The 27,533-nt window shown below is 48.5% G+C and overlaps 13 protein-coding genes; 4 read left to right on the top strand and 9 right to left on the bottom strand.

Annotated features, from left to right (window-relative positions):
• Window positions 1-47: 47 nt before the first annotated feature.
• On the bottom strand, window positions 48-573 carry FFUJ_07275 (uncharacterized protein; the record flags this gene model as incomplete). XM_023577509.1 has 3 exons in its annotated part: window positions 48-128; window positions 181-392; window positions 456-573. 3 exons carry the CDS (start codon window positions 571-573, stop codon window positions 48-50), a joined length of 411 nt encoding a protein of 136 aa, XP_023430568.1.
• Window positions 574-1,702: 1,129 nt separating this feature from the next.
• On the bottom strand, window positions 1,703-3,643 carry FFUJ_07274 (uncharacterized protein; the record flags this gene model as incomplete). XM_023577508.1 has 2 exons in its annotated part: window positions 1,703-2,998; window positions 3,044-3,643. The coding sequence occupies 2 exons, from the start codon at window positions 3,641-3,643 to the stop codon at window positions 1,703-1,705; spliced, it is 1,896 nt and encodes a 631-aa protein (XP_023430567.1).
• Window positions 3,644-4,526: 883 nt separating this feature from the next.
• Window positions 4,527-5,033, top strand: FFUJ_07273 (probable multiprotein bridging factor MBF1; the record flags this gene model as incomplete). XM_023577507.1 has 2 exons in its annotated part: window positions 4,527-4,682; window positions 4,731-5,033. The coding sequence occupies 2 exons, from the start codon at window positions 4,527-4,529 to the stop codon at window positions 5,031-5,033; spliced, it is 459 nt and encodes a 152-aa protein (XP_023430566.1).
• An 848-nt stretch (window positions 5,034-5,881) lies between these two features.
• Window positions 5,882-6,931, bottom strand: FFUJ_07272 (related to coatomer epsilon subunit; the record flags this gene model as incomplete). XM_023577505.1 has 4 exons in its annotated part: window positions 5,882-5,990; window positions 6,051-6,289; window positions 6,338-6,480; window positions 6,538-6,931. 4 exons carry the CDS (start codon window positions 6,929-6,931, stop codon window positions 5,882-5,884), a joined length of 885 nt encoding a protein of 294 aa, XP_023430565.1.
• A 379-nt stretch (window positions 6,932-7,310) lies between these two features.
• FFUJ_07271 (probable RPL42B-ribosomal protein L36a.e) lies at window positions 7,311-8,044 on the top strand (the record flags this gene model as incomplete). XM_023577504.1 has 3 exons in its annotated part: window positions 7,311-7,313; window positions 7,674-7,951; window positions 8,005-8,044. The coding sequence occupies 3 exons, from the start codon at window positions 7,311-7,313 to the stop codon at window positions 8,042-8,044; spliced, it is 321 nt and encodes a 106-aa protein (XP_023431483.1).
• Window positions 8,045-8,380: 336 nt separating this feature from the next.
• FFUJ_07270 (uncharacterized protein) lies at window positions 8,381-9,454 on the bottom strand (the record flags this gene model as incomplete). XM_023577503.1 has 3 exons in its annotated part: window positions 8,381-8,991; window positions 9,043-9,286; window positions 9,335-9,454. The coding sequence occupies 3 exons, from the start codon at window positions 9,452-9,454 to the stop codon at window positions 8,381-8,383; spliced, it is 975 nt and encodes a 324-aa protein (XP_023430564.1).
• A 440-nt stretch (window positions 9,455-9,894) lies between these two features.
• Window positions 9,895-10,638, bottom strand: FFUJ_07269 (related to DAL3-ureidoglycolate hydrolase; the record flags this gene model as incomplete). Its single annotated transcript, XM_023577502.1, has 1 exon — window positions 9,895-10,638. One exon carries the CDS (start codon window positions 10,636-10,638, stop codon window positions 9,895-9,897), a length of 744 nt encoding a protein of 247 aa, XP_023430563.1.
• A 676-nt stretch (window positions 10,639-11,314) lies between these two features.
• On the bottom strand, window positions 11,315-12,886 carry FFUJ_07268 (uncharacterized protein; the record flags this gene model as incomplete). XM_023577501.1 has 4 exons in its annotated part: window positions 11,315-11,678; window positions 11,728-11,915; window positions 11,965-12,767; window positions 12,844-12,886. The coding sequence occupies 4 exons, from the start codon at window positions 12,884-12,886 to the stop codon at window positions 11,315-11,317; spliced, it is 1,398 nt and encodes a 465-aa protein (XP_023430562.1).
• A 1,341-nt stretch (window positions 12,887-14,227) lies between these two features.
• Window positions 14,228-15,180, bottom strand: FFUJ_07267 (uncharacterized protein; the record flags this gene model as incomplete). XM_023577500.1 has 3 exons in its annotated part: window positions 14,228-14,287; window positions 14,337-14,629; window positions 14,679-15,180. The coding sequence occupies 3 exons, from the start codon at window positions 15,178-15,180 to the stop codon at window positions 14,228-14,230; spliced, it is 855 nt and encodes a 284-aa protein (XP_023430561.1).
• Window positions 15,181-16,049: 869 nt separating this feature from the next.
• Window positions 16,050-17,180, top strand: FFUJ_07266 (related to chaperone protein DNAJ; the record flags this gene model as incomplete). XM_023577499.1 has 2 exons in its annotated part: window positions 16,050-16,094; window positions 16,146-17,180. The coding sequence occupies 2 exons, from the start codon at window positions 16,050-16,052 to the stop codon at window positions 17,178-17,180; spliced, it is 1,080 nt and encodes a 359-aa protein (XP_023430560.1).
• Window positions 17,181-17,427: 247 nt separating this feature from the next.
• On the bottom strand, window positions 17,428-19,226 carry FFUJ_07265 (related to 4-hydroxybenzoate transporter; the record flags this gene model as incomplete). XM_023577498.1 has 2 exons in its annotated part: window positions 17,428-18,899; window positions 18,950-19,226. 2 exons carry the CDS (start codon window positions 19,224-19,226, stop codon window positions 17,428-17,430), a joined length of 1,749 nt encoding a protein of 582 aa, XP_023430559.1.
• A 2,088-nt stretch (window positions 19,227-21,314) lies between these two features.
• Window positions 21,315-21,869, bottom strand: FFUJ_07264 (uncharacterized protein; the record flags this gene model as incomplete). XM_023577497.1 has 3 exons in its annotated part: window positions 21,315-21,521; window positions 21,574-21,678; window positions 21,735-21,869. The coding sequence occupies 3 exons, from the start codon at window positions 21,867-21,869 to the stop codon at window positions 21,315-21,317; spliced, it is 447 nt and encodes a 148-aa protein (XP_023430558.1).
• A 1,116-nt stretch (window positions 21,870-22,985) lies between these two features.
• Window positions 22,986-26,258, top strand: FFUJ_07263 (uncharacterized protein; the record flags this gene model as incomplete). The annotated part of the gene is made up of 1 exon (XM_023577496.1): window positions 22,986-26,258. The coding sequence occupies one exon, from the start codon at window positions 22,986-22,988 to the stop codon at window positions 26,256-26,258; it is 3,273 nt and encodes a 1,090-aa protein (XP_023430557.1).
• Window positions 26,259-27,533: the final 1,275 nt, after the last annotated feature.

Here is a 27,533-nt window from a genome sequence, read left to right as displayed (position 1 = left end):
TACAACTCGCTAACTCTTCCTTGTCATAACTATCCAGTGTCATGCGTTTACTCGGGCATGTGGGAAAAGGGTTTAGCAAGGTGCTCCTGGCAGAAGGGCAGCTTGCTGACGGTCCAGATCTCGGTGTCCTGCGGTCAATGTTAGTTACCAGTAGCATCGACATGGGCGATTTATACTCACAGGCTTCAGGTTCTTCTTGATCTCAGTGTCGAGAGTACCGGCCTTGAGCGCAATGATCTCAGGAGCAGCGTCGGGGTCGTGGGCGATGGGAGAGCCGCACTCGGGGCAGAAGAGACGGTGGACAATGTTGCCTGAAGAGCCCTTACTGCCAGAGTAGGTCTTGACGGGGCCGCTGATTGTGAGCTTGTCCTTCTTGACGACAGCCACGAGAGCTAAAGTAACAGATGTCAGCCTGACCTATTCAAGCATCGTTGGCTCGTGGAGCTGGAACGTACAGTAAGTAGAACCACTCTGGCGCTGGCAATCGTCACAGTGATCGTAGCCAACCAGAAGAGGCTCGTCGTCGACCTTGTAGGTGACGGCTTTGCAAAGGCAGTGTCCAGAGAGAGGCATTGTGATTGTTCAAGAGTGTGTAGATAGGATGTTATACGAAGTCGAGGATTGATGTCTGAACTAAAAGCTACCGTCTAGAACGGGGAACAGAGAGCTTTTAAAATCTCTAGAGAAGCTCTCGAAAGCTCCATGAGGGGCCATAGCGGGGTAAAGGGAAATCCCGAGCTCTTGTCAGTGATGGGGAGTGTTGGGAGTAACGGTACAGTATGATGAACGAGGACCGGGAATTTGGTGGTGGGGCGGTGATTGGATGACGTTGAGAATGATCTTCAGGTTAACGAAGGATGTGTTGTCGAACTAGGAACGACGGGCGTAGACTGGAGCTGCATTCTTCGATTATTTGTGTACAGCTTCGTGTTGGTAACAAGGCTTGACATGAGCGCTAGCCTATTAAGAGGTGTTGCATCCTTCGTCTGACACTCCCAAATACTCAAATTCTGTCCAAACCATCGTTCAATTCCAGATCCTTAGGTCGTTGGTATACCGTTACCGTTGCGCAGCCATATCCTATTGGCGAGTCCCATCGTCAGCCTTAGTTCATCGGGCCCCCCTGGCACTCTTACCAAGTGCTGTGTGACGTTGACAGAGATATTTGTCATTCTTCAGGGAGTAGTCTCAATGGAGACGAAGCATGAAGCGGGGCTTCATGCGTCTAGTATTTGGAATTGAGACAATTTGAAATACCCATACCCAACATATGCAGGGGTAAGCCATGGTTATCGTATAGTCGGTGTTGCAATAACATTCTGGCAGTAGACCACTGTCGCTCAAGCAACTCCTAGAGCTTTGAGATGCTCTTGATTTCAAATTCGAGACAGCAAGCTCACATCAGTGAGAGCTTGATCGGAACGATGATAAGATTCGCGGGGCAGGTGGGGACCCTAACGCCTGGGCAGCTTTATGGTTCGTGGTGCTGGTTGGTCAGCGAATGGTCTTAACTCGTCGTTGGTTTATAGCCTGTTCTGAAATCGTCTTTCAATCGTATCAATATTGGTTGACCCGGACGTATGGTGTAAGCAGGATGTTGACCCGTGAATAATCGATGACTTTTTGACCCGAATTTCCTGTTCTTCGACTCATCAATAAGGGATGGGCGCTTCCTGTGCTTTTGTCCATGAAATTATGTGGATCATGAGAAGCTCATGATGGTCTGCGTAATGAGCAATGCCAGCACCCATGAGACACCCACTCTTCCTATGAGCTCCATCATGCCAAGTAGGCTGACACTACTCATAGCAATGCGATCAGCCACAAAGAGGCGGACCACAGACCTCAAATACGCGTTTTTGAGTTCTGCATCTCCTTGTTCAAGAACAAAGGCGTCCATTGATGAAATTCGAAACTCCCGGATATCGACGCCCTTCACTGAGGACGAATGTCCATTTGTAGACGTCAATGGTCTCTCAATCTTATCAGGGCGGCGTCTGAGGTTTTTGATGAGCTGGAAGTGCATATAATCAAGCAGATTGGAAGCATGAATAGGTGGAGAACCCTTCTTCAAAAAAACCTTTGTCAGCTGCTCCGGCTTGTCAGTCCAAAGGGTACAGCTTTCAGCCACCTCGCAGAAGATGGCCTCAGAATTATGCGCATAGTAAACGAAGCGTGAATAGAAAATCGGCGTCAACACTTTGATCTTGATCTCGCATATAGATTCTCCAGGGCCGCACGCGGAGGGTGAGATGAATGTCTGCTCAGACGCTTCAGCAACTCCCCCTGGCGTGTATAGAATAGTGACAGGGGCGGTCGATCGTTGGACAAGATGCTTCAAGTATTCATGAAATACTTGTTCGAGAATTTTCTCAATCCAATTAGCTGAACGTCCTATACTTTCCTTGTAAGGTTCAGGCCGATACCAGAAATGAAGACTAGGTTTGAAGAAGAGAATGGTTGATTCCATCATGAATCGGGGGAGAATGGCTAGAAGCGAACCGAGCCAGCTTGAGACAAACCGAACCCTCCCTAAAATGCTTATTTTATAGGGGTCAATAGCCTCGCCTTCGGAGAACAAGTTTGTCAAAAGCTTCGGCTGGTCTTTTGACGACGAGAGGGTGATAGAAACATCGAGACCTCGAAATCCTCGCATTCCAGGCCCAAGGGGATCCTTGGCAAGCATAGAATATGATCCCGTTCGCGAGTTGAAAGGCGGTACATGAAATCTCTTTCGCCATGTCGTTCTTCTTTGAGCGCACAGAAGTCCTTGGTCGTTCTCGGTCATGTTATGAACATGCTTATCTTCTGCCTGTACTTCTCTCGTGACAAGATAGGGATGCCTTTCCCCGAAGACATTGTTCATCTCCAGGATGATTGCCTGAAAGACCCTGTCTGGTGAGTAAAGGAACCAGAAGGTTGCCGGATTAAAGCGCAAGCCTGGCAACTGTGCGGCAGTCACGAGATAGGCATACGGATACCGCGAGGCATCAATACCCTACGCCTGTCAGTTTGAGTTCGGCTGTGAGATGGCATAACAAACCTCAGACCCCAGATATGCATCCAATTTTCCACGCAAGCCATTGTCGGAGCGTATGCGTTGTAGGTGATCAGCCAGACAAACCTTAAACAAGGCTGTCAATCCGGACAATTGTATGAACCAAGACCATGAACTGTGAACATTTGCAAGCATAATGTCATTGGCGTTATCCGAGACCTCTATCGGGATGCCAAGCAGGAGGTATGGATAAGAAAAAGAATGCTTCTGGGGATACAACCTATGGTGAGTTATTCGACCAGGAATCAACAGTCCATGAGCAGTACTAGCAGTGGAGTTGACCCTGCGATTGACAGTCCACCTTGAGGCATAGTAACCAACTAGAAATATTCCGCATATTCCAAGGGCGGCATCCGTGATATACCGTGAGTTGAGGAGGCTTACAAGCGAGGTCATTACAGAAGCATGCTTCCAAGCGACAAAGCCCAGGGTAAACAGAATATCGAGTCTCCTTGCAAGTACAAGATATACCCAAGCTGTAGCCAAGATGGTAAAAAGATCCCACCATCTCTTCAAGAGTACATCAACGAAGTCTGCCGCGAGGACGGCCGATAGAAGCGGCGAGCCATCGAACAAGCCGTCCATAGGCAAGTCAGGGGTCGATGATGCATCTCTGTTTGAACAGCCGCGAAGATGAAAATCCCTCAGCTTCGCAGGTGAGTGATACAAGAGAAAAGGCAAATGAGGACCGAAGCGCCAGAGCCTGAAGGTCTTTTGTTCAAATATCTACGAAGGAAGTCCGAGGTTAAAACCTGTCCATCAAGGTACTGTAGTTAGCATTACGGGATGGACATTTTGTCGACACATGAGCCAGTAAGCAGCTGAGCTGCAAGGACTGTCATTAGTCATCATATCAAGAACGATAGAATATACGAGTTATCCATAAGGTAGTTTAGTGTGAGATGAACGAGCACGAGAGCACGAGAGCACGTCAGTTTGTCAGGCACGTCAGGGTCCCGCTTCATCGTCATTGAGTCTTTTCGCTCAGTCAGGCCGGACCCATCTTGCATCGTCTTCGTGCTCCGGTCCCTGGCCCGTCTCAAAAAAGGGTTCCCGTCCAGAAAGTCTAGCACCTTCTATGGGCTGAGAAGAGGCGACACATGGGCCACCAGTGGCGGTGCGAATGAAAATTAGCACACAGACGTCTGGCCGCACTGTTATCTCCAGGGCTTGGTAACCAAATCCGAGGCAACCTTACCACAGGAGTAACAAGGCGCATGCAAGAGAGGCCACCGATGCACGGTGCCAATTATAGTCCCCCGCCGATTGACTCAGTGACCCAAGGCCAGGCCTAAACCCCTCCGCCCATTCCATCACCATCCCCATAAATTCTTTGTCGCCCAGAACTTCAGCTTGATCTATATTCCATTCTTACATACCCAACAAACACATCTTCCACATCGTCACGCCGAGTCAACCCTCGCTCTAAAACACACGTCTTCCTCCGACAAAATTTCATATCTTCAAAATGGATGACTGGGATACCACCACGAAGATTGGTAGCCGCACCCGTGGCTCTGGCGCCGCCCAGCGAGAGACTGTTGTTCGAGGAAAGGCTGCTCTGAACGCTGCCCAACGAGCTGGCGGCCTCACTACCGAGAAGAAGTACTCTTCTGCCAATGCCGTACGTACAGCCATCGTCTCTCCGTAGCACACACTAACCATTTTGCAGGGTTCCGCACCAGAGGGTCAGCGTATGACAAAGGTCGATCGATCCGACGACATCATCAAGCCCAACACCATCGGCAAGACTGTTGGCGATGTTATCTCCAAGGCTCGTCAGCAAGTTGAGCCCAAGATGACACAGAAGGATCTTGCTACCCGATGCAACACCACCCAGGCTATCGTCGCCGACTTCGAGCGAGGCACTGCCGCCCCCGATCAGAAGGTGCTTGGCGCCATGGAGCGAGTGCTCAATGTCAAGCTGCGAGGTAGCGACATTGGCGCTCCCAAGTTCCCCAACAAGAAGAAATGAGAAATTGCGTCCAATGCTTAGACAAAAGATTTTGTAAGAGGGCTTCAGTGCCGAGTCGAGCGTTAGCGAATGATGATGACATCTTGGTTGGGAAATTCGGGAGTTTCGTGTGGGCCGTCATGATGCTTTATGACATGGGTACATGAGACTTGTTCTCTTTTCATCGCGGGGTTTAGGATTGACGGCATAGAAAGAATGGACGGGCCCTTTTATGATATGGATGCTCTAGTCTCTGAACTTTTGAGCGAGGCAACTCGCCTGCTCATCCGAATAAACTATCCCCTTGTGCATTATGAGCCTGTTTTAGCAATACATCCTGTTACTGGGCACGACCAATTAAGCAGGATCTAACAATGCGGACTCGTGTAACAAGTAGTCATCCCTACTTGTGTCTCGTAACGACATTACAGATAATATATGTTTTGGAGACTCAATAGCTAGAGAACACTAGATGTTCATTCGCCTCGTGGCTCCGTCCTTTAGTCAAGGGACCAAAGGAAGGTCTATTGGCAAAAGTGGTCTTCAGACTCAAGCCAATCTTACAATAATAGCTCACCCCATATTCAAGAAACACCCCTCATTCAGAAGGTTAAGAACTACAAGTCCAAAGTGGCTGCATATACCCTTGCCAGCGTCAAATACAATTCTTTGCTTCTTTGCAGTAATATGCCCTGATGTATTTTGATAATCCTCGCTTTCCCGTTGTTGCTTTTCTGTGACTTGAACGTGCTGTCGGTTAACATTGATAAAATACGTTCAAGATCTCAATAATCATTGCCAAGGGGGTCCAATCCTCCATGAGTAATGCGCCGGCCATTAATTTCAGCAATTGATACGCCTAGTCTAAATCATGCCGACACCTTGGGGCTATACTTCGTAGCAGCCTTGTCAAAAAGTGCGCTCTTCTCCTCCAAGTCGGCCAAGAATTGATGGTTAGGCTTGATGCCCCTCAATTTCCTAGCAGTACATGTCAGTATAAGTCTTGTTTCAAGATTGGAATCAGACAACGGGACTGACTGTGCGAATTCATCGGACTGGTTACCGGAAATAACATTGAGAACCAGCAGGTTGGCAATCGCGTCGGCGTTATTAGCGTCCTTCTCCAGGGCCTGTTCGAGAGCAGCTTGGGCTTCCTCTGTTCGGCCGAGGTGCAGTTCGCAAACAGCTTGCGAGACAAGACTTCGAACTGACGAGGTCGAGGGAGCTTGGGCGAGCTCCTCAAAGACGTAGAACGCCTGCTGATACTTCTCACCACCCTGCATCTTCTCAGTGAATGTACTTCCCCAAACATGTAGAACACTTACGACTCTTAATCCAACCCAAGACTCGGCCAAGTTGACCAAGAGACTATCTTGCGCCCATCGCCTTGCGGCGGATACTTCCTTGAGAGCGAGGTCGGTTCGGTTTTGTTGCAGATGGATCTGGACGATAAGAGAGACAGCATCGACTGAACAATAGCGGTCAGCGGTATTCTAAGCATCCTCCAAACCCTGGACGATCTTACGGCTTCCCTGGTGTTGAGTGAGAAGAGCAAGAGCCTCTTCAGATTTTCCAGCAGCTTGGAGAACCGTTCCTCCGATAACCTGGACCGTTGTGTTGTCGGCAGCTGAAGAGGCCAGCTTCTCGATCGTCTCCACCGCAGAATCCGCCTTGCCCAAATTGAACTCAGCAAGAGCACCCAGAGCCTGGAGCTCAGGCTGAGAATCGCCCTTCACATCATCGAGAACATCTTCTGCCTGTCCAAGAGCCAATCGAGCTCGGAGGACAAGAATGCGCGCGGGCAGAGCGTTGTCAGGGGAGAAGGAAGAGGTATCAAAGTCAATGACCTCCTGATACTGGCCCTGGTGGAAGTGGTTGTGAATGTTGATTAATTCGCCTTCGGTCGAGTAGGGGTCCATTGTGGTTAACGCTTTGGAAACGTCTTTTGTATGCGGATAACTGTTGTCCCTGAAAACGTCCCTTGAGAACACCTTGGATGCGCTCAAGATCCCAGTGGAATGGTGGGGCCGGTCGTATTCTGTCCTTTCCAGCGTGGGGTGAGATCCACGGTACGTATCTTTATCGTCGCCTCACCGAGATGAGGCGCCATTCATGGTTGCCCTAGACTTCAGGCGCCTAAGTGTGGCTGATGCAAGCGAGTGCCACACCGCCCGATGGGGCTAGGTAGGGTCGGCTGCCCACAAAGTGAGAAATCACACCAAAACCTCAATTTAGCCAGTCTTTGGAACTTGCATCACCAAACACACCCAAAGAACGGCACCGTACATCGTCGTCAAAATGGTACGTCGCTACAGCCCAAGACCTCACTATCAGCATCAACAATAGCACCATCGTATTGTTGAGACTGGAATGCCGTTATCTCAAGCTATTCGAACATGCGCGCACCATGACAGTTACTGGGAGAAAGTGGGATGAATTTTCGGAGCAACATGGAGGGACACGAACTCGAAACGACCACGTCCAACCTCGAACCGACGATACTTCTTGAAGGTGTCACTTTTCCGCCCTTCGAGCCCTTTCCGACGATTCAATCTTTTCTCTCAAACTGTCTTGGGGGCGTGCGACTCGATATGCTGAGATCTGGACAGAGGTCTTGATCCTCGAACAATCACCAAATGGCTAACATTCTGGCTCCTACAGGTCAACATTCCCAAGACCCGCAACACCTACTGCAAGGGCAAGGAGTGCCGCAAGCACACCCAGCACAAGGTTACCCAGTACAAGGCTGGCAAGGCCTCCCTATTCGCCCAGGGTAAGCGCCGATACGACCGCAAGCAGTCCGGTTATGGTGGTCAGACCAAGCCTGTCTTCCACAAGAAGGCTAAGACCACCAAGAAGGTTGTTCTGCGATTGGAGTGTGTCAAGTGCAAGACCAAGCTCCAGCTGGCGCTGAAGCGATGCAAGCACTTCGAGCTTGGGTACGTGACCTCTTGGCTCCATGGACTCTGCAATATACTGACATGGAAAACAGTGGTGACAAGAAGACGAAGGGTGCTGCTCTGGTTTTCTAAGTGCTTTGTGTTTGGGGTCTCAGGGTCACCATTTCTATGCTTACCTCGGCGGCATTTGGGCATCATGGATGGACACAGGCGAAAGGAGGTACACGCCCTCGATTTGAGGCATGTTTCATAGGGAACGAATGAAAAAAAAACTCTGTGTTGCACCAACACGAATTTTCTGAAGCAAAGCACAATACAGTGCATTCATGGTGATGAACCATTTTCAACAGTTGAGCCATTACCCCTCAACGTCAAGTGGGATAGGGCCCATGAGTCTTGGTCATGGTTGAGAAAGCTTCCAAAAAGCAACGATGTATCTGTCTATAGATATAAAGCTCTGATGCTATTCTAAAATCCTTCTCCCAGCATTATAGTCTTGCCGCCTCCATACCAAAGTGTGCCATTTCGTGCATCCAGTCCTCTCTCATGGCCGACTAGCCACTCGCCAGCATTATACTCGGAGTCAGGATTGTCCCAGACCTCCTTCTCTAGCCATGCATTGACCTCATCAATGGCCTTAACCCAGGCTGCCCTCTTTTCTGGCGTGTCATGGTCATCGTGATTCAGATAGCGTCCAAGCGTGATATGCGCACTGGGAACTTGATATCTTGACCCAACAACGACGCCGCTTTCCTGCACCTTGTCGTACACGTCTCGACGCAGATGGTGATATGTGTAATCGTCTCCATGCGTGATCCCCTCTGTAATAACAGGCTCGGTGAGAGGAGGGGATAGTGCTGCTTCGCCTGACGCGGGAAGAAACGAGAGGGCAAAAGCAGACAAATCATAAGAAACCATAGGCTTGACAAGGCGAGACCTGTGACGATATGGGTAGTTCACAATATCAGGGATAGCTGATCTCAGAGTCGTTACAAAGGCAGCAATCTCTTGGGGCGTTTTGGAGAATGCAACCTCGAGGGTTGTCAAATGCATCCTATGTGAAGGCATGAGCCAAACACCTTTTTAATGGTCAGTATATATCAGTTGACTATGAAACAAAATCCCCTCACTAGGTGCGGCCTTCTTGAGCAACTCATTGACCTTAGAGGCCAAGCGGATAATGTGGTCTGGGGGTCTGGCCCAGATGACCAGGCAGTTCCTATTGTCACGAAATCCCGGCTCTACAGTCGGGTCTTCAAGCCGCAGGAGTGTCTGGTCAATAACCAGTTCCTTGAAGTCAGAGGACAAAAACTTCTCCGCCTGTTGGCCGTTCCTCTTTGTTCGGTGGACAGAGTACAGAGTTTGGACCTCAGCCTGACATTGTAAGTTTGGGCACAACAAGTTTGAATGACAGTCACTTACCGGATCATCATTGCATGCTTTGATCAGGGCGTTATATGGGTTCTCGCCCGGCTCAAGCTGAATTCCAGAGAGATCCTCCAGCTTGTTACGAGCCTCTGCAGCTTCAAATTGGGCTGCCATTTTGGCTCGGGATACAACGCAGCTTGTTGTAACTGTCGACTGATTTGCAATATTGCCCGGGATTCTATAGGGATGATAGAATTGATAAACGCATGGCCCTAAGTGCCTTTCTCGTCAAGCTACTTATAAGAACGGTTTAAAAGACATCGTGGGATGATAGGAATGCACGATGACTAAGCTTTTGACAACGTGGTTGTCTATGGATCTGAGAACTATGACTCCGTATTACCATGTGTATTATTACAGTCATTATATTGGCCAACCTGAGCTTGTTCGATTCAAGATTAGCTGAAACGTTGAAGCCCAGGGGCTTCGCATCACAATATACAATCCTCGGGTAAATGAAGCATACATTTTAAATTGCATGCCCAGCTATCTCTACTCAGCCACTTTCCAGTTACGCATTGTGCCATCCTCAAATATCCCATGTCTTGGTTTAGCTACAGTTTGGCGGTAACGGTTCCGCCTCGCGGAACGCGTACTTTGATGTCAGGTTCTTGAGAGTCATGCCCCTCAAATGTGACGATCTGACAGTCTTGGATGTCAACGCCAGAGGAGAACTGAACAACCAGGAAATCCAACGTTGTCTCCTTCTTACCAAGAGCTACCATTGGAGCGTGCCATGTTCCAGCCGCATAAGTCACAGCCTGGCGGTCTGTTGCAACAAACGCACGCAACCCCTTCAGATTAGGGAGACCTCTACCGGGTAGCCCCTCTCCACTTGGTACAGGTAGACCATCGTCTTGGGGAGATGGGGGCAGAGATGGAGCCACGATGACCAAGTAGCTTGAAGCGGTAGAGGCGAGTGGAGCAAATGTTTGAGAAGTGAATGGGTGCCGTTCAAGAATGTTGACGGCGAAGTCGCTCTGCGAAGCGTCATCGCTTGCAGGTGCCAAAGTTCTTGCTTCGCAGACGAATTGGCTCATGATCAGCCGGCCATTGCTGCTGGGAGCCTGTGAGAGGAGGTCCTGAGGCTTGCTGACATCGGCATAGCGAATTGCTGTTCCTTGATTGGCAGTAGTGCCGTCGTAGGGGAGAGAACCACCTTCAGATGCGTGTTTTGATGGAAGAAGGCTTGGTCGTGGGTTGGAGACAACGTCTCCAAATGGCGCGAACTCCTCTTGTGTCAGGGGAACGGCCCTGATACGGAGGCTTAGGTTTCCGACGTTAACTTTAACTGACATGACTGCCGCTTGAGAGTTGTTATGGTGACTCGATGTTGATGTGGGAAACGTCTTGCCGTAGTTGAGTTAATTTTCAGATGACGATAAGTTGTAGTAGAGCATTGCGATCCGAGGTCGGCAATACATCACTCCAACTACAGCACAACGTAAAGCACCCACTCCAAGTGTGACCAAGACACCATTCCTCTGAAAAGTTAGCCACTGAGTTTCCGTCAGGTCAAAAGAGAAAAGAGAGAAAAAAGAAGAAGAAGAAGAAGAAGAAGAAGAAGCCTGATGCAGTATTACTGCAGATGCTACGAATGACCTTCAAGCTACCCTAAACCTCAAAGTATCATGATGATTTTCTCTTGCAAAACTTATATATATCGAGGCTCCATTTGACCACGTTCAATGTAAGCTTGAGCTACTAATTTACATCGATTATGTTCTTAGGCGAATACTTTGTATTCGACTAGGGTGTTAAGTCTGTTACTATTCAATTCCACCTGGTCTTGCAGCCAACAGTGTGTTATTTCCCAATTTCAGGCCAAGCTGACATACCTAGGTAGACAACTAGTCGCATCTCACTCTTCATCACCAATGCCGATCACCAATGTTTCGATCACTCATGTTATTCGTTTTATTGCATGAAAGCTAACATAAACACCAACTCCAGTACCCAAATTCAAAGTATTGATTAGAACTCCCTCGGTCGCTGCTCACGTCCCAGGTTCAACTCTGCCTCGTCATCTTTGTCATTTGATTGCCACGGGGATGGTGATCGCAATGCAGGTGACATCTGGCCAAGTCCGGCCTGGTTCGACGGCGGTTGGTATCCTGGCGGAGGATCGGATGGGTAACCCATGTGTTGCGGAGGAGGTTCCCGCCATGGCGGTGCGCTGTATTGCTGAGGGCCTGCCAGACCAGGGCCACGGGGTCCAAGACGGCGCTTGTCCATGTATCGACGACCGTAGATCAAGATGAGGCTGCTTATGCATATGAAAATGATGAGAAGAGCGAGGAGCATGCCAAATTTTCTGTTCAGAGCAAAGGTGAAGCCGCTGATGATGGTTAGTGATGAGCAACCGATGTGTGCATGTAATAACTTACAGGAAGGCGTTCAAAGTGCCTAAGAATAGAATGATACGGCCAACCCAGAGATGAAACTTGCCGTACTTAGTCGGGGCCTGAGTTCTCCTGTACTGAGTATGGTGCATTACTCCTAATCCAAACTGTCCGAGCAATAAGCCAGTGACGACGAATCCAATAATTTGGTGAGGGTCGTCAAAACTTCGAGACTATAACATTCGTCAGTGACAGGCCTCAGATTAACCGGGATGGACTTACTCTTTGGTAATAGAAACTGTTCGCGACACCAATACCGAAACCTGCAAAGACACCCAGAGTCGCAATGGACTGGTTCAAAGCATGCCACTTGACCCAGCCTCCAGACCTCAGCAGAACAACGCCAATTGGCATGAGGAATACGATTGACAAGACCATAAAAACTCCGTGAAGCGGTGATGCCCAGTTTGGCTTGGCCTTCGTCGCGTAGATAAGCTGGGATCCAACATCTTTTGTTGAATCGCTAAGAGATGGCAGTTCGGATTCCCCGTGTGTTCGTTTGATGTCGAGCGAGAAACTGCCATATCCTGCATGATATTTCAAAGGTGCGTCCGTATCGTCACTGTAGTAGTCCTCCTTTGGCCCAAAAGCGAATACGGCCTTGCTGTTGTGATCGTAAACATCGAGGTATCCCTTCTGTCCGCCATGCGATGGCCAACTGCGACACCCACTCTTGCAGCGAATTGTGGCCACCATGTGATCGTCGATAATTCCTGTGGTATTAAGGACTTCGTAATCCATCTCATCCCAATAATAAGGCTCGTAATGGCCGTAGGCGAGTCGCGGGGAGAATGTAACATTGTTGGTGGTCCGGCTCTTGTATACCATGAGGAATAGAGCTCCGGGCATATCCTCGCTTCCAAGACCAACAGCGCCCCAGGATCGATTCTTCTTAACGCGGAGACTGAAGTAGACTTCGGTGTTGGTGTTCTCGCCAATGTCAATCGCAAACGCTACGTCTCCGTCTGGGGAAACGAAGGTGGATTGACCACCTTCATCTTTGGCAAAAGCGACTGGAAAAAGGGCTGCCGAAGAATGCTTGTCAGCAGCAGTAAGAAAAAGATAAAAGACTTCGTCTTTTAGAAGAGAGGGCAAACTTACCTGCTGTCGCAGCCAGGGCATGCCCGAGCTTGCGAAGCAACATTGTATGGGTCTGGGTGTGGGGGAGATATAAGATGATGGAAAGAGAAAACAAAAGAAGGCGAAGAGAGAGGAAGAAAGAAAGGGAAAACAAAAAAAGAAAGCCAGAGATGCCAAAGGAAATCACAATTTGGATGCTTAATTGAACATTTGCTAAGGCTGGTAGGAAGATCAGGGAGACAAAGCCGGAAAAGGAGGCGCGCCACTAAGATGAGGTGTAGGTAGATTTGTAGAGGGGACGGCAAATGATGGAAGTGTGATGTTTATGTCCGCTGGGCTGCCAATAGATAGATGAAGAGTGGATGTGAAATTGCAGGCTCAATCAGGAAAGTTAAGATTCCATTTTGTCTACCTACTTAGGCTGTACAGTAGTCGACATAGGTCTGGCCAAGATATTTACTCAACTACGTGCGTCACAAGCAAAAGCCCAAGTGATTCAGATTCGGCATTCCGTCTATGAAAAGGGGCTCTTTGAGACTTTGACGAGGGCTCTGGCATGTCTTGTCTTGGTTCTGTGCAATGCATTATCACGAATCGTGTAGCCTTTCCTCGGATCATGCCCGTTTTGGCACATAGGCAAGTGAAGAACCTCCCAAACTCGTATTCTGGGGTATCCATTACATCTTTCTTTGTTTATGCGGGCCAAGTAAACAAACTGAGGTATCTGGCCGTTGGGGTTTAGGGCGGAAAGAAAAGTTAGGACTTTGACCCCAAGCGATACAAGTTCTTAGGTAAATCTAGCCTAATCTTAGGGGGCTCCTTGCCGAGTTTATTTTTGATACCCTCTAATAAGTCTGGTGTTTTTTTGCTCCCTAAGGGGGGTCCAATGGATGTAATAGAGTTTGCTTAGGGGATGACTGCGCTAGCCAGGAACATAATCCCTGGATCTTCCCGCTAGCAGCCAAGGTACTTTTAAGCTACCAATCAACAGCTAGTCTTTACATACCGTTTTGCAGTCTTCATCAATAACATAACAACATCATGTCAAAACAACCACGATATGATGACCTCAGCCGAACGGAATTATTCCAAGGTACATATGCCAAAAATTACATGCACGATCCGGGGTTAGACATCTTTGGGGATTTGAAGGAACTCCTGACATTACAGGAACAGGCAGATGGGGGTTCTCAGTACTGAAGGACGGTACTACTGGAATGGCAACCAGTACCACCAAGCAAATCACACTGATAGTCGATTAGCCCGTCCGACTGTGACTGTTGGATCGCAGTGCGTGAATGTAAATCATATTGATCTATAGATAGTTCGGGGGATTTACTAGAAGATGTCTATGTCCATAACTCTTAGTACGGCCTTCGTTTGCGGGAATTCAAATGTGCGATCCTCATAAACCATTCAGAGATATCTGGGCGTCCATTGCCTCTCCAACGTTAACCCAGTCCAACTGTGCCATTCAATTAGATACATCCTTTTAACATTTATACGCCACTTACAAGAACGACATTCGGTCGCCTGCCCCAGCTGCTCTCGCAAAGGTATACCTGTTTTTGGATAGAATACTCTGAATTCGTCTTCTCTGCATTGGCCTGCTTTGGGACGACGACACCCATGATGTCGTAGTTCAACATATGGTTCATAATCCCCATGAGTACAGTTGGATCCCCCTTCTCCGGGCGGTCAACCTTGCAGGTTGGAAACGAGGAGTCGGTTTCACCGAATGGAGTCTCCCAGAAATAGTGGAACTCATCAAGTATGTAGTCAACTTTGCTCACATCCATGTTGAAATCTATAACAGTCAGTAAGCTCAAGAAACGAATCAACAGAACAAGGCATACCCATGAATACAATAAGCCGAGTTCCATCATCAAGTAGCTCTTGCAGAGTTGGCCACTCGTCTTGAGAAAGCCTCTTCTTAGGACGAAAGACAAGGTCTTTTAACCCTGCACAACTGAAAGCTTCGTCGAACTTTTCAATCGGCAGGGCATCGACGTTCGTCAGTAGTATCGTCACAACCTCATCTGGGTTCTTCCCGAGCCATTCTGATATCTCTTCTAGATAGTTATGCAATGGTCCAGCGTCCAGTTGCCAGCAGTGAGTGTGGCACATCTGTATATTGCCATCCTTGTCTTGTGTCTGAGCCTGCAAGAACCGTACGCCTAAATTGAGTTGTTCTGAGACTGAGATGTATTGGTTGTTAATTGGAAGCTCTCCAACAAAAGCGCTGTTGTGCGTCCCAATGAAAGTGATGTCCGAATATTTTCGCCCGCAGAGCTCATCATGACCATTGCACGCTGCTAAAGCTGCCGTAGCAAACGCTAATATCAATGAAAATCGCATGGCCAAAAAACCAGAAAGGCAGTGTCTGGGGAGACTGCGAGTGAAAGCAGAGCCCTCAGAGAAAGCTTAAGGCTAGGTATGTATATAAAACAATATCCCCACACTCGTACTGACTGCCAGCATGTTGCTTCAAGCCTTCGCAGCCACAAATTATAACAGTAATTCTACCACAAGTTGAATAATACGATCAATAGTTCGACGGTTTTAACGTCTGTTTTCGGCACGTTCTTTATGCATCTACTCGTTGTGAGGGCTGGTAGAATGCAACGATGAGATGGCTGGCTCAGAACCCCAGTCGCATAGCTCTCACCAGGCACACAGCGTTCCTTTGGAGAGCAATGCAAAGAGTAGATGCTCGGGTGGCAATAGCCTCTAAGTATATGAATGATAGGAAGTGATAATTTGATGTTTACTCACGCCTCACGAGAGATGACTACATTTTGACACCGAAACGGGGATCAACGTCCAAGCCAGACTCTCAATTATTTATAGCGGTTATTGTGTGTAGGTAAAGCATATAACAAAGGCATTGAAGATTTATTCTGCTATTCCGTACTAGGTATGTCAGCGAAAGTGCTTGTATGAGTAACTGAAGCTGAAGAGTCGTGGACGCAATGACAAAGAAATGGCTTCGGCTTGTAAGACTCTAGACCCACTCTGACGCACTGGAGCTCGAAACACCAACTAACAATTGCCAGCGCGAGCCTTTGCAAGCTTCCTTACTACGGTACAATCTGGCCACATCAAATAACAACCTACTAACACGGGTATTCTCAACTTGGTTGATACCAGAAATTTTCTTGCTCTTTAACGCATTCGCATATAATTCCGAAACTCACTAAACATCTTCCAATGATCCGCTGCCCGCCATGTCTGGCTATTTGTCCATGCTAGGCTGGGCTTTTCTCCCAAATGTATGAGATTCTTTCTCGGAGAACTTGCTTGACCTGCTAACCGCTTCATAGCTTGCAACAGGATGGCTCCAGTCCATCTATTACGGCTTTACCATTCGCGCCGGCGATCCAAAGCCTGCCCCTGGCTCTGCCCGCTATAATTCGCATCGACGCACCATACATATCCTCGTTGTCGCTGCCTACCTCTGCTACACAATCTTCGAAGCGGACTATGAACAGCGCCGCATATCCTCATACTATGCAGATCTCGGAGTGCCACTCGATGCTGCCGATCGCGAAATCAAGACGCGCTTCCGCCGCTTGGCTGCCATGCACCACCCAGACAAAGCAGGCAAGGACGCTGGCGATTCTGCAGCCTTTTTCATGCACCTCAAGGTTGCTAGTGATACGCTACAAGATACCGCGAAAAGATTTGCATATGAACGCTTCGGACCTGAGATTGCACGGTGGCAGAAATGCGTTACTATCAGAGATTATGTTACCCGTGGTGTTGTCTCCGGCATCCTGCCTCATTACGTTGTGGCTGCCGCATCAATTTACATTCTGGGCTTATTTGGCTACATGGAGTTTGGCAAATACTATCGGTGGCTAGTCCTGATCGCCCTTTGCGTATTCGAGCTCCATGCCGTAACACGTCCCGAGTTCCCACCTTTTGTCAGTGCCATCAACGCCGTCCTCCTCCGATTTACATCTTCGCCACCATATCTACCTTTCCAGATCATCTCTCTCGCCCGGAGACTCACGATCACTTTCTATATTGCTCTCAACCAGATAGGACCTCTCATTGCATTCATGATCACGGGGCCAGAAAAGTCTGAGGAGGACGACGAAAAGGCTCTAAGACAAAGCCTACATCGCCTTGAAATGCTGACAAAGCAACTTGACAGAGATGCTGTAAGACTATTGGATATGGAAATGGCTCCCTTTAAGGGCGACAATGAAGCAACGTCCAATCTACAGGGCAAGATGAGGGAGTGGCTTGTACAGAATACTATTAGAGCTGACCCTATGGTTAGAGATGCCATGGGAACGTCACTGAGGAAGAGGAGAGTTGATGCACCGGCAGGTGCGAAAGGTAACAGATAGACAAACGTCATCAATATCTATTGTAACTTTAAATAAGCACTAGTTAATGTGTGCTCTATGCAGACAACTTTATGGACAGCATGAAATACAAAGCACTGCCAAACCCCGCTGCAAATGACATCAGAAATGCAAGTTATACCCAAGACCACTCTTTGACTCCAGGTCGTTAGTATGTGTGTGTTGTAACAAAGGTTTTGTGCGGTGCCTATTTTGCTTGCAGGGCCGCACTTAATTGAAAGTCGAGGATTCAAAGTCGTGAGGCACCTCTTGTCTCGATGGGAATGAGACAAATGCCAATAAAAGCAGACAAAATAAGGACCGCAGACATGATAATAGGTGTAGTAGCACCATCGCCAGGAACGGTAGCGGCAATGATGGGTGCCATGAGGCCAGTAATGCGGTTCAGGAAGCTGGCCACGCCGGTGCCAGCGCCTCGAACAGGAGCAGGGAATATTTCAGGCGTAAAGGCGTACAGAACACCGTACATGATGTTTTGGGCGAAAGCCTCGACACAAGACATAAGTAGTTGGGCAGTTGATGTAGTGCCGTAGAAGACAAAGAGGAAAAGGAACACCGCGGAGAGGAGGGTGGAACTAGCAAGCGTTCCTCGACGACCGAGGAATGGGGACGGGTGATCAACGAGGTATGCAGCGAGAAGAGACCCAGGGACGCCCATGACAGATGCGATGGCGTAGTTGCGGTATGTGTCTGATGAGATGGTATCTGTTTCGGACTGCATGTTATCCGATGCTTCGTTATGTGCACGAGCAAAGTATTGAGGAAGGAAAGCATTGAAAAGAGGATATCCCATGCCGATCGTAGCCCAGCAGAACCAGATCAAAGAAGTTGCCATGCCGAGGGTCTTGTTCTGGAATAGAGGTCGCAGGCGCTCTCCAGAAAATGACTGGAACTTCTCACGGAGGAAACCAATAGTTGATGGAGCAGGAATCTTCTTCTCTGCAACATGAGCTAGATCTTCGCCATCCTCGCAAGCAACCAAGTCGAGAAGCTCTGAAGTAAGCCACGTCTTGGTACCATTACGGTATGCCAGACCATGAATGACAGCCACTGCTTCATGTTGGCGACCCTTGTTAAGAAGGAACTTGGGTGACTCGAAGAGATGAAAGACGAAGAATCGGACAACAAACATGGCGAAAGTAACAATGCCGATGGTGACAATGAAGTATCGCCAACCCTGTTCAACTGGCCAGTTGCCGATAAAGTACCATGCAATCAGAGATGAGACAAGTTGTCCAAAGGGCCACCAGACGGACAGCAGAGTGAGCAAAGCGCTGGAAGCATCAGGGAGGAATTCCAGGAAGAGAGCACCATCAACAGGAAGATTACCGCCAACGCCGAAACCAAGGGCACTGAAGAAGAAGCAAACACTGCCCCAGCTTTGGGCATAAGCGGACATGATGCCAAAGACACTGGTAATAAGCAAGGTAGTGTTGAAGGCAATGCGACGACCAAGGAAATCGGACCCAATTCCCCAGAAAAAACTCCCAATCGATAGACCGACGAACAGGGCGCTGGTTGTGTATCGAACCGTCTTTTCATCGACACCGAATTCGCCTGATAGAGATGGCAGACAGAGTGACACTCCCTGCATCCAAAGGTTGTCGGCGAACCATCCACATCCACAGAGAACGAATAACTGCCAGTTATAACTGCCCATACCGATATCTCCAATTGCCTTATTCATGAGCTTTGATTTGACTGAAACCTCGTTAGCTCATAAATGCACCAGTCTTAAATGTAGCACTCACTCTCATATGTCGTCCATTGACCTCGTCGCCCTTCTCTCATTTCTTTGCGTAGGCCATCTACCGTATACTCAGCAGCATCACCTTCAAGCATGCCCTCGCGTTCTTCTTTCATCTCCAAATCGTCCATCTCGCCCTCCTCCCGCGTTTCCCCATGGCCGGCGCCCTTCGCTTTAGCCGCTTGGCTGTAAAGATGAGCTTCCTCTAGTGGTATTAACACGCCGATATAGTCATCCACTGACTCGACGTATCCAGAGCCGAGACGCCATGAAATGCGCATTTCAGAAGCTGGTGTTTGAAATAACAAGATGATTATAACTTTAATAGCACAAACATCAAACAAAAATAGGATATTTTCAGATATACGTGATGCTGCCGCTCACACACGAGAGACAAATTGGATTTGAAAGATTAGATAAACCCGTGGCTTGATAGCTGATGAAAAGAGCTTGAACGGAAAGGATTATAATGGTTTGTTCTTGAGCTGCGTTACTGAGCGGAAGAGCCGATCGTGAGTTCCGGTAGCTTTGTTAGGAGCAGAAACCTGTAAAAGAAAACCCTCGGGCAAAACAAATAAAACAAAAAGTGACCAGAGTGATGATAATGTAAAAATCAACAAAGGAAAACGAGGAATTCAATTGTACAGTTGATGAGAGGGTGAAACAAGGCGCAGACTTGGAGATGAGAGGACAAGTCAGTAGTTAAGGTGGATAGAACCAGCAAATAATATTGGATGTTAAGCCCGAAATAGGAGGCCGTAGGTCCGATTTTTGCTGGGTCCAGGGGCTTGGGAGGCGCTAAAGCTGGGCATCCATCAGCATCATCACCCATCCATCTCCCGTTCTATGGGGGCTTGGCATCAGGACTTGTGTTACCGCCATGATCTTGTATAGCACTCGTAATGTTCCTGATAATAAGGCATTTCTAGAAAACATGGCATTGCGTCTTTCCCCAAGATCACTAATACTGAAGCAGCAACTCAGCAAGTCTCTCTATCTAGGTTCTTCAACTTCTGATAAGGACTGCAATGCAGCTGAATTCTCAAAGTGACCAGTGTTGAAAGAAAGTCTGGATACGGAGTACAGTGGCTGGCTACTAATCACCATTGCCAGGTAGCCAGGCCGCAGCCGACATTGCCATGCTGTAACTTAGAGTTGCTGATCAACTTCATGATACTTGGTAGAAGCGTGAGTGAGCGGGGCGCAGTCATTTACTATTCGAGTTCCAGACCTGATATTTTGTCCTAATCACAGCCGTGGAATTGTTCCAGACTCTTAATATTTAACTGGAATGAGAACTTTGATAGGCGAATGCTGACTGCTAAACTTTGGATTGTAATAAGTTTCTTATCGAGGACAAGCTAGCTCGTCGGGAATAAGGCTTGCGCGTCGATCCGCCCCTTTCGAGATTTGAAACTAAGGACGAGCATGGGGTTTGGTAATGTTAAGCTATCCGTCTAGTCCGTATAAACACAAGAACTCCCGTCTCCAGAAACCATCCGCTCATTAAGCCTATCTACCAGCCGGATTCGAATCTCGAGCTAGCTACAACCCTGCCATGGACTGCATACAAGTTCTAAATGCGCACAGTTCTCATTCATTAGCGTCGGATGCTCTCCTGAGAGTATTCCCTGTAAGTTAATGGAAGGCTGACGGAGTTCTCCTCAACCTCCGAGTGACAAAGCCAAGCGGTGTGACTTGGACATTGGAAAACTGCGTAGTACAGTAGTTGGTAAAGCTGCGCTGCCCCATATGATTGCGATAGTCCGAACGGCTGAGCGATAACCCTGTGTGACATACATATTTCCATCTTACAAATAACGTGTTCCCAGTAAGTCATTTCTTGAAGTTTTGCTTGTTCACACCGTCGTATAGGCTCTGTTTCAGATCAGCAAGACTCTTGCTGCAGATAGACCCCCCATGACCCCATGGCTTTACCTTGATAAAGCAGGACCTTTGCCATCAATGTGAATCTTGATTTTGATATATTCCAGTAAAGCTTATCTGCTGCATAACGAGACCAAGTCTTTCGCTATGCTAGATGTTGTAATTAACTTGAGTTACCTTGTTTGCATGGTATTCCTCATCATAGGTCCGATGCGATTATACATTGACCATTCTGGATTTCATGTCCGCTCCATGAACCTTGATTATATTACTATTCCTCTCGTTACTTTGCTGAAATCCATCATTCTGACATAGAGCCAGAAGGTGATCCCATGCACAAATCACCGATTGGGCCCCAAGGGCGTGATGACCGCGACTCCAAAAACTCCATGTGTGGTATACGTAGTGCTAATACAAGCCCTACTCCAGTGCGAAAAGACGTTAGAAAGAAAATTCGATAAGAAAATGCCGGATACGCCGCTCTAGTCCTCTTCCTCACTGGTGGTCTCAATGTTCGCCTTCGGTGACTTCTTTCGCTCTTTCTTAGCCTTGGCAGCTGGAATCAGAGCAGTTTCAGGCTCGTCTGCAACGTCACCCTCAACTACGAGACCCTTGGCGCGAAGAACAGCATTGATCTGTGGAACAGCCTTAAGGAAAGCATTGTACTGCTCGATGGAAAGCGAAATACCCTACTCAACTAATCAGTGAGATGTCCAAGGTGAATGAAACCTCCAGAAATACCTTCTTGCCAGGCAAAGACTTGCCATCCTTATCATAGAATTCGCGAATATTGACAAAGGTTTTCTTGCTGAAGTCTGATACACCAACACGGCGCTTGTTTGAGAGCTGAACACGTCCTATTAGCGCACGAGCCCAACGGTAGATGCTTCGAACTCGTGTACCTCCCAGAATGGATTTCCATCATCATCTTTACCGTCCGACTCAACTAATGTTCCACTCTTGACTCTTTTAGAAACAGTCTCGAGCTCACTATCAGAATCGGCAGCGCGCTTTTTGGCAGCAGATGTGCGGGCCATTTTGAGAATCGTAAAAGTCTTTTCAAAAGTTGGACACTCTAATACTGTTTCGTCAGAAGATGTTGAGATGTCTGTCACTTGGCTTGAAAGTTGAGCTTGAACTAGACCTGCCTCCTAGCCTGGAGGAGACGCGGTTGGTAGCTACGCGCGATGTGACACCAATGCACGTGATATATCAAGATTGGACCAATCCACTCGGCAAACCACCTCAGGTACGTATTGGATCTTATCATGCGGTCGTAAACTTTCTGGCTCGACGGCTAATAAAACTCATTGAAGGCCGCATTCCAGCTTGAATATATACCTTGGGCTTGCATGTTTAGGTAGGTTCAGGATTATCCTCTCTCGTCACCTCAGATATTCACTCAAGTTTTCACCATCTTACATCAAGTAAATTAAAGATCGACTGATCACGTCAAGGCGGCCTAGGGTACAATAACCTGGCAAGGGTAATCAAACGAAACAAGACATCACACAAGAAAGATTGGACGCCGTAACTCTGCAGTGGAGATAAATCAGGGGCAGCATTAGACTTTGTTGCCGTTTTTAGTGCACGATGGCAGTTGAAGCCCACTACTTTGTGACACGGACCGCACCAGCATGAACTTGTTACTTCGATCTTGGGTGATAGAAAGATTCGAACAAATTTAGGATGAAATTGGCATGCCCTCTCACAGCGTATTTTATCAAGCTTTCTCTTCAGTACTTGGTCGCAGCCCTACCCTTGGGTTTAGGGGCCATGACCCCTGAAGACTTGAAGACAAGCAATTCCAATGCTCGGCAATTTGAGGCTAAAAAAGCCCACCTGGCACCTCAGACACGCGACACCAGCTATTGCGCCTGCTGTAATTCGGCCACATCCATTACCCCCAGCGTTCCAGACAAATTCCAAACCTTGCACGATTCCTTCATTTCATTCCCTACATTTATCTAGTCTACTGCTTTACTCCTTTTGCTCTCGGTTTCACTTTTCTTCACGTTTCTCATCCAACTCTCTATTTCCACTGGCTATGCTTACGGGAGCTCACCTGGGTTCCAGTGTCTCCTTCTTTCGTTAGGAGAGCTTCAACATCTGGGTTGCGTACCGAAACAACCCTAGACAGCCTTCCATTCCCCATGAGTTCAACCGCATTCCCCAACCAAAATGCGCCTCAGCCAGGTGCTTCCTTTACGAACCCGTCAAAGCCGAAGGTTATAGCACTCAATGGATCGCCATTGCCTACACTTTCACAGACACAAGACGACGACAAGCCGCTGTTAACAGATAAGCAATCAGATGCAAATAATCTTGCTAACAAGATGACTGCAACAAACGACGCAATGACCTCTGACAACCCCATTACGAATTCCACGAGAACCGAAACGAGCAATACAAGAACTGCAACTGAAGATGGCACTCCAATTGCAAAAGTCATCCACTTCTTTGCCACAGCGACTTCAGAGTCACTTGCCGGCGTCGCAGTTGGGTTTGCTGCTTTCACATACTTCACTATGGGACGCTTAGGTCTCGTTTTAATCGGCGCCTTGGGCGGAGTTGCCGGATTCATTTCGTGGGAAGCGCGTAACCCAGAGCTCGCCAAAGCTGTGCGACGAGAGCGAGGAATCGACGTTATAGATAGGCTTCTTGAGGCCAAAAACAACCAGACAGGAGAGAAGCGCGAAGACAGCAGCGATGATGAAGAGCCGGCTCTGAAAAATTTCGACGAGTTCCGACCAGAGACCCGTGAGGCACTTGGGGGCCTTGTCGATGCTATTGTCAGGGACTATGTTAAGTGGTGGTACAGTCCGATTGTTCCGACTGACCACTCGTTTCCTTTGGCGTGTCGCAAGACGCTCACATCTTACCTTCTCTCCGTTTCTAGCCACCTGAGCCGAAAGCGGCCTGCGGATGCCTTTCTCGATCTTCTTACCAACTCATCTTCCATTATCATCGTGTTCATGTCCGAGCTCGCATCCGCTTTCTCTGAGCTTCCTCCAGATAGTAGTATGACTGCCGCCGACGCCGTTTACAACTACCTGGCATCCAACCCCGACTGCCATTTGGCCAATCTCTTGAATCAACGTCAGCAAGCGTCAAAATTCAAAATGGTGGCCGAGGACCTTCTTGGTTTCCTGGACCGAAACGCATACAACTGCGACCCTGCCCGGGTTTTCTTACGTGAGATCCTCGCGAACTCGGTTCTTGAAAAGACACTTCATACCTGCAGTCAAGCAGATTGGATTAATGGATGGATCGTGTATTTGCTAGAAGCTGGCGAACCAAACCTAAATCAGGCTATTGATGTTGGCATGCAGCGAGCCCCGGAATCGAGCGTGGTGGCAACCAACGCCTTCGCGGATTTGGATGGAAATGTCGGAAACGTTGGGATCGCAAAGCCAGGGCGAAGTTCTTTGGAGACGGAAAGGGCTCGGCGCAAGGAACCTCTTGGTCACAAGAAGAAGCTGAGCAAGGCGGAGGAAGAGATGGATGAAGCCATGCAAGAGATGAAACGCATGAACGACATGATTGCCGAAGAAGAAGCACGACGAAAACGCGCGTCGGTAGTTTCTTTTCATGATTCATCAAAGGATTTAAACATTGCTGAAAAAAGGTTGTCTGGTGCGCCAGATCTCTCAGCTGCTACGAAACATGATGTGCCTCTCCCATCGGCGACATCAACGGAAGGGTTCTCATCAAAGAGTGACATCGTTCAAACTCCTGTCACCCCTCGATCACCGATGGATTCCTCCAGCCCTGAGTCGTCCCCTCGTCAATCCGACGGCACTCGCTTCACTAGCTTCGATCAAATTGTACCACCAGGACAAGTAGCAGATGAAGGAGAAGAGGATGCCCCTAAGAAAGCTCCTCTGACCCTTCACAATGCCACAATAACTCTCCACGATGATACCCCTGGCGAGCCAAACAGAATTCGCAGCAAACCTAACTGGGACTACTGGGTGCAGGTTGAGCCGTCAGCGACTGCGTATCCTGGATGGATGATCGTACGAAGATACGCAGATTTTGAAACCCTGCATGAAATCCTTAGACGAATTGCCAACATTTCTGGTGCAACTGCTTTCACCGAGCTTCATAAAGACTTGCCTGACTGGAAGCTTCACACTCGTGAATCTCTGCGCGGTGAACTGGAGAGATACCTTCGAGATGCTTGTTGGTACCAGAGCTTAGCCGAAAGCGAAGGCATGAAGCGATTCCTCGAAAAGTCAAAGGGGCATACCCACAGCGAATCCAAAGCAGGCTTTGGATGGGAAACCATGGGTAAGGGTATGTTAGACGCCCTAACATCAGGGCCCAAGGGTGCCATGGAGGGTGGCAAGAGTCTCGTGGGTGGTGTCACTGGAGTTTTTGGAAGCACATTTTCTGGTCTTAGCAGGAAATCTACCCAGTCAGTAGATCTAACTGCTAACTCTAGCCGGCTGTCGATCTCGACACCTCCCAGCCAGCTAAGCGGTGTAAGATCTCCCGTCCGCTCTGCGAGAGATAGCATGGACAGCCAACGCTCGTCTATTGTATCATTGCAGCCAGGAAAAATGCCACCCATGGAGCGTCGTCCTAGTTATCAGTCACAAAGTGAGTCGGATGCGGACATTCGTACCAGCCGTTCGGAATGTAAAGAGTCTGCTTCAGCGTCGGCAAGTGCTCTTCCTAGTCGGGAGCATAGCCGTGCACCTAGCCTTGCTCAGCTGCGATCCCCCTCAGCTGTTAGCCTCGACTTTACAAAACTCCCGCCTCCTCCCGATCAGATCCCGGACGACTATGGTTTGCCTGAAGCCAATATTGATAGCCAGAGTGCAAAGGGACAGCAGGACCGCAAGGCCCCCCCGCAAATCCCAACACCTCCCCCTTCAATGACTGACGGCAAGAGGGCGTCATTGAAGCCTGGTAAACAGTATACCCCTCTGTCAGAGCCCGAGACTCGTGTTGCAGTTGAGCTCCTGTTCGCTGTCATCAACGAGATGTACACCCTGTCATCGGCCTGGAATATTCGACGTACTCTGCTAGCGGCTGCAAAATCCTTCCTCCTACGTCCTGGCAACCCATCTCTCTTGACTGTACAGTCACTGATTCAGAAATCCGTTATTGATGCCAATACATCGGATTCAGGCATCGCGGAACAGCTTCGCAAGATACGAGAAAATATGATGCCAACAGAGCACGAGCTCGCGGGCTGGCCAGCTGAGCTTACAGCCGATGAGAAGGAGAAGCTCCGCGTCAAAGCCCGCCGACTGCTAATCCAGAGTGGTCTTCCAGCTGCCCTGATGGGTGTCATGGGCCAGGCGGCGACTGGCGAAGCACTTGGCCGAGTCTTTGACTGTCTGCAGATTGAGGAGGTGGCAAGAGGGCTCCTCTTTGGCCTGATCTTACAGGTTGTTCGAATTGTGACGCATTAGAGCGTTGGTACGAGTAATATTTAATGTGATGGGACAACATGAATGGTGTTCGGTGCATTCGGGGGCTGGCTCATCTCACGAAGTGCACGGTGGAGTATACGAATTTGGAAGGGACAGCAACTGGCAACGGAATGGAGCAAAGGAATTGATGGTACTCTTCGTTATTGCACAAGGGGCGAGCATCTTGTAATGATAGATACGCAGACGAGAAAGGCCTAGATGGTCTCCGTCGTTATTAATATGGAACACCCACAGACACGTTCAACTGACTCAAGCTAAGTACCATCGCACCTGAACGCCAAGAGACTGCAACATGCGTTTCGGTCCAAGCCCCCATTCTACCGTCGTTGAAGTATCCGCGAAGAAAACTCAAAAAGGATCACTCCACGGATAATTCGACCTCCGTATAATCACAACATCGGGAGTGTCCACATTGCCAGCTTTACAAAGAATAGCCCTTGTTTCCGAATGATGCAGATCGTTTTCCGATCATGGTCCTTCACTAATTTCCGACTGGTCCTCTCCACTGCGTGCTCAAAGGGGCGATGTTCGGCATATCGCAGATGAACTAGAGGCGTTGTAAACCATATCGTACGATAATTGTCGATGATTGACCGCTCACTTGGTTTGCACGTGGAGAGGGAAAAGAAGACCCGCAGGGAAACAGGGGTTTGGGATGAACGGTATACAGGGGCGGGCGTGGATGACAACAACAGGAATAGAGGCATAAACGATATGTTTGGCGTTAGCCGCGGGCTGCATCACCAAATTACAACATCTACGTACTTATTCGGCCTCGGGAAGCAGTTCCATAGGTCGCTATACGCTTTGGTAATTAATGTCTCGGTCAGCTTCTAACATGAGTTAGATTCGAGAAACTGATTGCTTTTGCAGGATGCACGCATGGTTTGTTTGGGCGTCAGTCTGTCACATCTGGCCTTCTAAACTATCACATATCATCTTGTTATAGCCGACGATCCTGCAGGCTCAATTTCTAAAACCTAAAGTTGCTTGGCAATTAAAGGCGTATGCATAGTACGTACCATGCATGTCTCCTTGCCATCTTGGTACGGACAACCCCAAAGGTTGCATAATACCCTTGTCTATGCCCACATCTCGCATTGTATCACAAGCCCACAAAGAATCACTTCAATACTACATGCCTCTTTGATCACATCGCGGGTTTCTTCCGTGGTGACGTTAAAGAGGAGAAGATAGGGAGTTACGTTGAAAGCGCCTTGGCAGAAAACATGCCAAGATAATATCATTATGAAG

The sequence above is a fragment of the Fusarium fujikuroi genome, chromosome FFUJ_chr05 (genome assembly GCF_900079805.1).
Source record: "Fusarium fujikuroi IMI 58289 draft genome, chromosome FFUJ_chr05".
Classification (NCBI taxonomy): Eukaryota; Fungi; Ascomycota; class Sordariomycetes; order Hypocreales; family Nectriaceae; genus Fusarium; species Fusarium fujikuroi.
The sequence above is the reverse complement of the archived record's forward strand: the minus strand, read 5'-3'. Positions and strand labels throughout refer to the sequence as shown.